The sequence below is a fragment of the Nanorana parkeri genome, unplaced genomic scaffold (assembly GCF_000935625.1).
Source record: "Nanorana parkeri isolate BGI_ZX_2015 unplaced genomic scaffold, ASM93562v1 scaffold113, whole genome shotgun sequence".
NCBI lineage: Eukaryota > Metazoa > Chordata > Amphibia > Anura > Dicroglossidae > Nanorana > Nanorana parkeri.
In genome coordinates, this window is record NW_017306381.1 from 1,861,419 (window position 1) to 1,868,948 (window position 7,530).

Here is a 7,530-nt window from a genome sequence, read left to right on the forward strand (position 1 = left end):
TGGAAGTGGGGGGGGAGATATTACAACGACACCTGGAAGTGGGGGGGGGATATATTACAATGACACCTGGAAGTGGGGGATATATTAGGCTGCAAGTGAACATTTTGTCATTGAAGTTGATGTGTTGGATAAGTGAAGAAAGTGAAAAAAATGGGCGAGTTTAAGGATTTGAGGGACTTTGACAAGAGCCAAATTGTGATGTCCAGTTGACTGGGTCAGAGCCACTCCAAAACTGCAGCTCTTGTGGGATGTTCCCGGTCTGCAGTGGTCAGGACCGACCAAAAGCGGTCCAAGGAAGGAAAACCAGTAAACCAGTGGCAGGGTCATGGGCAGCCAAGCCTTGTTGATGCACATGGGGAGGGAAGGCTGGCCCGTGTAGTCCGATCCAATGGTAGAGCTACTGAAGCTCATATACATCACGATTTTCTGTGGACTCCCATGATACCTTTGTCACTTGGAAATACTATATTTGCGTGTACACCTTAAAGCGTATCTAGATCCAAAAACAAAGATATAATATATTGCACCATAGCAGCCCTTATGGGTGGTGGCCACTTTTGGTCAGGACCGACCAAAAGTGGTCCAAGGAAGGAAAACCGGTGACGGGGTCATGGGAGGCCAAGGCTCATTGATGCACATGGGGAGGGAAGGCTGGCCCGTGTAGTCCGATCCAATGGTAGAGCTACTGAAGCTCATATGATTTGGTGCCAGATAGCACAGCATACCTTCAGGGGCCTTTCTTTAGAGAAATACGGGGTCGACGTTGATGACCAAACTTTGAAAATGTTTTTTTGCCTGGTTGTTATGCAGCTTCAGTACTTTGAATCACGGAGCTTTAGCATAAGGTCCATTCACATCAGTGGGTGAGCGTTGGTGATTTGTATAACGAGCACCTACTACAGGTGTATTTGACGCATTGCACTGTTTACCTTCTTTTTTTATTCTTGAAATGTCACAAAAAGTGTCATTCAACTTAATGCAGCGCATTTCAATGTGGTTTAGTGCGCTGCATAAAAATTCATCCTGTCCTGCTTTTCATCAGCATTGCATTGCTTGTACTGAAACAATAGGACATAAGGTAAATTGGCTTGCCTGTGCTTTGGGCGATGCTGCATAATTCATATAGTGTGACTGGGCCCCAACATGGTAACAAACATACACATTATAAAAGCCAGACGTCCCTGCTGCATGCTTGCTCTGCATTAGAGAATATTGCAGTATTGCATGCATTTGCAAGATGAGAATAATGCATCGGCAGCCTTCAGGAAAGATTTCCATTCAAATTTTGTCTAATTGTTTTATTTGTGACCTCCATTATAGAGCAACCAGAAGAAGAAAAGCAAACGAAGAGAAAGCCAAGCTCAGCAAACCGGAACCCAAACAGAACGGTAGGAAGAGTTCTCCATTGTTTCCATCTTTGTATTGCAAGCAGTGGAGGTTGGCTCTCCACACGGTCACAAGTACCCACCGGCATCGACTAATAGATGTTGCCCATACCAACCAGCAGCAGTCATTACTCCATTATAAAACAGGCAATTGGTTGCTATTGACAACTCTGTCCCATCGTGCAAATGTACTTTTGAGAGTCGCAACCTCTTCAGCAAAAGGGGTGTAATGTGCTACGCTGCGGCCGCTTTTCTTTGACAGATGACATTGTGACATTCTAAGAGATCGCACATTGTTTTATATGCTGTGCTGAATACAACAATGCAGTCATGACATAGGGGGGTTTATATTACATGTCAATGCCAGGGTCAGCTGTGATGAGGCCACCATTTGTCCAATATAAAGAAATGGTTAAAGGAGAACTATGGGGTCAGTGCTTTTCCCCATAGTTCTCCTAAGGGTAACGGGAGGACACAAACTAGCGCCCACCCGTCACCCTAGGCTCAGTATACCGCGAGCTACTGCTCGCGGTATAATGAGACGATGAAGCGGATCCCGACAATTATGTCTGGATCCGCCCAGCTGCGTGAGTGACAGCTGGCTCTGCCTATCGAGAGGCAGAGCCAGCTGTACCCGCCCCTCCCCTTTCCGTTCCTCCACTCAGCGCTGGAGGATCGGACAGGGGAGGGGGGAATCCATGCAGGGAGCCGTGACTGATGGTCACGGCTCTCTGCAGGGACAGGATCGAGGTGTTCGCTCACTTCCCGATCTATTGAGCCGACGTGTGACAGTTTCATTGTCACACGTCGGCTCGAACTATGAGGCTGAGTGAAAATCACTCACCTCATAATTCTCCTATTAATAAACTTTGCCTGAGTGTCAAGGTGTCGTATTAAGTTTGTGGACTGATTGTCTACATATTTTATATTGTTGGAGACCTCTAAGTTTAAGGGGTTGAGGAGTACAGATAGAGGATCTGTTACTTTTGAATTGAAAAAAACATGTTTTTCTCAGGGCTCATTCGCTGGGAGGAACAGTGCTGATGCACCTCACGATCAGTGGCGTAGAAATCACCATAGCGACTCAGGCGGTCGCTATAGGGCACTCGAGTGGGCTTTGCAAAGGGTATAACTAGAAATCACGGGGGCCTCATACAAAAGTTTGCTATGGGGCCCTGTGATTTCTAGTTACGCCCCTGCTCACGATGTTTACTATTTATTTTTTTTGTCACAAGTGACATTCCATTCAGTTCTATACACCACATTGCGATCCAGTGGTTTGCGATGCAACACACTGTGCAGAAAAAAAAGCATAAGGATTTGACTGACTTTGACAAGGGCCAGATTTTGATGTCGAGACCACTGGGTCAGAGCGACTCAAACTGCAGCTCATGTGGGATGTTCTCGGTCCCGGTCAGGACCAACCAAAAGTGGTCCAAGAAAGGAAAACCAGTGATGGGGGTTATGGGGCTACAGCTGTTTTATGTTAGTTACCATGCCCACTGGTCATACGACTGGTTTGATTTGTCAGAAAGGCTGGGCAGATAGCCAAAGACCTGGACCAAGAGCAGAAGTTGTTGGGATGGCTGGAGGACGGTGGTGTTGGCTAACATTGAATGGGGAGCTTTTAAAATCATCAGAGGATCAGGGGTTGGAGCGGAAGGGGGAATGCAGTAGAGAGAAGCCGCTTCTTAAACGCCCAGCAGGGGTACAAACACAACAAAAGATGGTGTTTCCAACACACCTGATTACAGGCGATTGTGATAGAGGTGACTGGGGCACTGCAGTGTCACCTGTATAAAAACACCTGAGCTCATTGGCTGCATCTGCTGTGTGGATTGGTTTATTGATTTTTAGGTTTACAATATTAGCAACAATATTGTCATTTTATCATACGCCACGATGCGATAAAGTCTAAGCATAGGGGTGCGTATACTGCCGTTAACTGTCGGAGCACACTCCAGGAGAATTGTCTGCATAACGCAAAGATCTCTCCGGCCATTACTACATTGAGTCATTGTTCTAAGCCCTGAAAAAGGGTAGGGTTTTCCCCTGAAACGCGTTGGTTTGGCTACTTGATCAAATTGTGAACAATAAAAACTTTTTATAGTCTCTGATCCTTCTTTGCTTTGCCATCCGCTGCTGTTTGGTCATTTCTTACTTTAAGCGGAAGCAGCATTTAATTGGTTTCGTCCTTTTCAGACAGTTAGTTTAACAATCCTTTGATCCCTTTTGCTTCTTCCGTAGGTGCTGTCCCAGGGGACCTGAAAGGGAAGAGAAAGCCTGCTGTCTTCAGCGATGACAATGCAGAGTGGCTGAAACCTGTGAAGAAGATGAGAAAGGAAGAGGAGAGCGAGGAGGAGGAGAGCGAAGAGGAGAAATTTGACCAGAAGAAGAAGAGTGGTGAAAAGAAGAGGCGGGAGCCTGGTGACCAGCAGGAAGAAGAGAGCGGAGAGGAGGAGAGCGGAGCGGAGGAAGAAGGGAGTGATGTTGAACCGGCTGGTGCTCTGGATCTCTCAGACAGTGATGACCTACAAGATGATTTTGGAGCCTCCTCAGAGGATGATGATGATGATGAAAAAGGAGTAAGTTGCTCACTGAAAACTTTATCTATAGGAGCCGGTTCTCTTATTCTGCACACAGATTCCAGCTTCTGACCTGTTTTATAATGCAGTGCAAAGCATACACTTGGGCCCCATTTATAAAGCAGTGGTGCAGCCGTCCCACCTCTTTAAACAAATAAGTTCATCTGTGTTCTTTACTAACATATGTTACTCTCTGCTTGCTTTGGTGTGCTAAAGCAAATGATGCTCCTTGAACGAAACAAATGCTTGGAAGAGGGGAGTCTGGTCATATGACCTAGGTTATAACGATGAAGATCACCAGCACTCAAAGGCTAACATAAATCCAAGTGTTCTTTTATTCAAAGAAGCATGTCACAAGTGTTATATAGCCAATGTTTCGGAACCATGCAGAGTCCCTTCATCAGGGCAAACAGTGATGGTTGCTATGTTTGCCCTGATGTAGGGACCCTGCGTAGTTCCGAAACGTTGGCTATATAACACTTGTGACATGCTTCTTTGAATAAAAGAACACTTGGATTTATCTTATCCTTTGATTGCTGGTGATCTTCATCGTTATAACTTTTGGATACGCACGGCACCATCCGTGGACATCACTGCAAGCACCATGACTATCTTAAAAACCGGTCTCCATTGCTGTATGATGTGCAGCTGATATCTTTGTAGGTCACATGACCTGTTCGGCATGTGGTCAGCTGTAGTGTAGGTGCCTTGCTCACTGCCGTATTGGTGCGCCATTAATTTTAACAATGCACCACGTTTGTGTATTACCGCAATGCATAAGTTTGAATGGGCCCTTGACTTTCCATTCTGTTCTCTTAATTTAGCTTCTTCCAATAGAGAAGGCCGCTGGGAAACAGAAGAAGAAGATTCAAAGGTAAGGAATACCAATTGCATCTTTCTGAACATTGTCCCGGTCTTCTTCCTTTCTATGTGGATTCTACTTCCTTCTTTATTCCTTGTGCAAAACTATGTCCCTGACAGCCATTGGATTATTCGTGAGGGAGGCCGTGAAGACATTTATCTATGAGCGTGTCTCTGCCTACCTGCTTCCCTATCACGTTTGAGTAGATCTGAAGAGGATAAAGAGAATGAGCTCCTTTTATTTATTACAGGGAGAAAGAGAAGGAAAAGGATTCCGAAATCCAGCTCAATGTTGACGCGGAGGAGCACTTTACCTTGCCGACCACGGAGGAGATGGAGAGTGAGAGTATCCTTGTCTGTGACATTTTGGCAATAGGTGCTGGAGGGATGAATCTGGCTTTGCACTTTCCATTTCCACCAGCATGGAGTCGTACCCCTCTTGTTGTAGAAAGGGGGTGCTTGGCTTGCTTCAGTTTTGCAGTAACCCAAACTTGTGTGTAAGTTAAAAACTCCCCACAATGCACCTGGCTATTGATTTAGATCTGCTATGATGTATTTTTGGCCTCACCCACTGGCATCATGCTAGCGCCCTTAACACGTCTCTCAGTCTCGGCACCGCTGGATCTCACTGCAGTGCAGGACCGCATTAAGGATGTAGTGGGCGTGTTGCAGGATTTCGCTAATCGGGGAGGGGACCGCTCCCGCCAGGAGTATGTCACCGTTCTGCGCCAAGATCTTGCCACATACTACAGTTATGGCACCTTTATGATGGAGACCCTCAGTGACCTGTTTCCTGTGTCAGAGGTGAGAAGGATTGCTTGTATTTGAACACGGTGTATGTCCCAGGAATTGTCTGTGAATGTGAGCTGTGTGGTAAAGCCCAGTTGAAGTTTTACAGCTATTGATTTTATAGTCCTGTGCTTCCTATGATTTGTGACTAGTTTTTACTTAATAATATTTTTTCCTAGTGAAATACTGCTTCCTGCATTCATGCCACAGTGCTCTGTGCTGGCAGAGCTGAGTAACAGAGGCACCTCTCAGCACAAGTGTCCTCATACAGACTTGCATGCAGAGGATGAAAGTGGCGTGTCTGACCAGTGCTGATTACAGAGTGCACTGTCGAATACAGTATAGGCACCCTGTAAAACTGCTGTAACGGTTAATTGGAGGCATGTCTGAGACTCTCTATCTTCAGTAGTTTGAGTCACCGACCCTGCACAAGCATATAGATTAAAAAAGTCAGCAAGTGCATTCTTCCAGATCTTTGCTTCATAAGGTATGGAAGCCAATGGATCAGCATGGGAACTGAGAAGCTGATATTTTCAGAAGCAGAGGTCGGCAAAGGCAGCCTCCATAATTTTCCCGTACAGATTTATTTTGCATGAGAAAACTATTTAAAAAAATGAAGTCCCTGCAAACGATCATTATTAGTAACGAATTGGCGAGCGGTGACTCCATTCTTCACTCTCTCGAGTTACAGCCACCGATTCCCCAGCATGCAACACCTTTCCGTATGTGTACTGAATGCCTGTGCCACCGACCCCTGGCTTTTGCCTGTGCTCTTTGGTTCTTTCTCCCGGCCACTACAGGACACCGTAATAAGAAAGATTCTTTGGCTGGGGGGCATTGTAGAAAACAAACTTCAGCCTTGACTTGTTTTTTACAGAAATTCAGGTGACTAAGTCACTTTAATGACTGTGTTAACTAACATACAGTCAATTCAAGGAACTTAGGAAGTGGCTTAGAGAAGCTACAAAATGTCTTTGGCATTACAGAACAAGTCCAGATGAGTGTGACTAACTACGACCAGCTATACGGTCAAGTCCTAAGTCTTCGTTAACAGAATTTGTACCGTTCTCATCCTCATATGGAAAGAAGAATAATTATTTATTAGCACTACAGAGCCAAACATTGTCCAAGTTTGGGCATTTATAGAGGTGACATTTCTGATCTTTTATCATTCGTGGTGTCAGGATCCATGGACAGCCCAGTAGGCCTCTTGGATTTTACTTCCCATGTTTTGTGTCCTCTTCAGCAGACTGCTAATCCATCTCTTCTCCTATTTCTCTAGCTGGTTGATTTTCTGGAGGCGTGTGAGGTCCATCGTCCGATCACTATCAGGACCAACACCTTGAAGACACGGAGACGTGACCTGGCTCAGGTACGCGTTCACCTTCTGGACATAATCATTCATAACTTTCTACAACAGTTTATAGATATACAGATTTTTTTTTGCACCAATATAATATTTATATCTGTAGCATTGTATGTTAAGCATCATCTGATTCCGATGCACTGATTCCGATGCTTAGCCCGATACTTCAGTGAGTCATTACACGCTGCCTGGCTTCCTGATTGGCCGGGAAGCTTGTGACGAGGGAGCATGGAGCCGGCTTCCCGCCCAATCAGGAAGCCGGGCACCGCATCATCACACGCCGCCCGGCTTCCTGTTTGGCCAGGGAGTCGGCTCCATGGTTTCTCATCACCTAGTGACAAGAAGCATGGAGATGGCTTCCCGGCTAATCAGGAAGCCAGGTGGCAGGTCATTACACACCACCTGGCTTCCTTAACCTCTTGCCGTCCGCCCGTAGTAAAAAAACGGACGGACGGCACTGCAGCATCTGCGGGTTGCCAGACGGCAATTTTTTTCTGCTCGCGCGCGCCCCCTAGCGGGCACGCACGGGCAGATAAGACCAGTC

At 46.1% G+C, this 7,530-nt stretch overlaps 1 protein-coding gene across 1 annotated transcript in view; it reads left to right on the forward strand.

Moving 5' to 3' along the window:
* The window catches only part of NOP2 (NOP2 nucleolar protein), a 24,854-nt gene that overhangs the window by 3,937 nt on the left and 13,387 nt on the right, over positions 1-7,530 (forward strand). The window contains exons 4-9 of the mRNA XM_018553187.1: positions 1,321-1,388; positions 3,633-3,970; positions 4,795-4,844; positions 5,083-5,177; positions 5,439-5,635; positions 6,903-6,992. Of these exons, the coding sequence (XP_018408689.1) occupies positions 1,321-1,388; positions 3,633-3,970; positions 4,795-4,844; positions 5,083-5,177; positions 5,439-5,635; positions 6,903-6,992 (838 nt within the window). The remainder of the gene's footprint in view (positions 1-1,320; positions 1,389-3,632; positions 3,971-4,794; positions 4,845-5,082; positions 5,178-5,438; positions 5,636-6,902; positions 6,993-7,530) is intronic.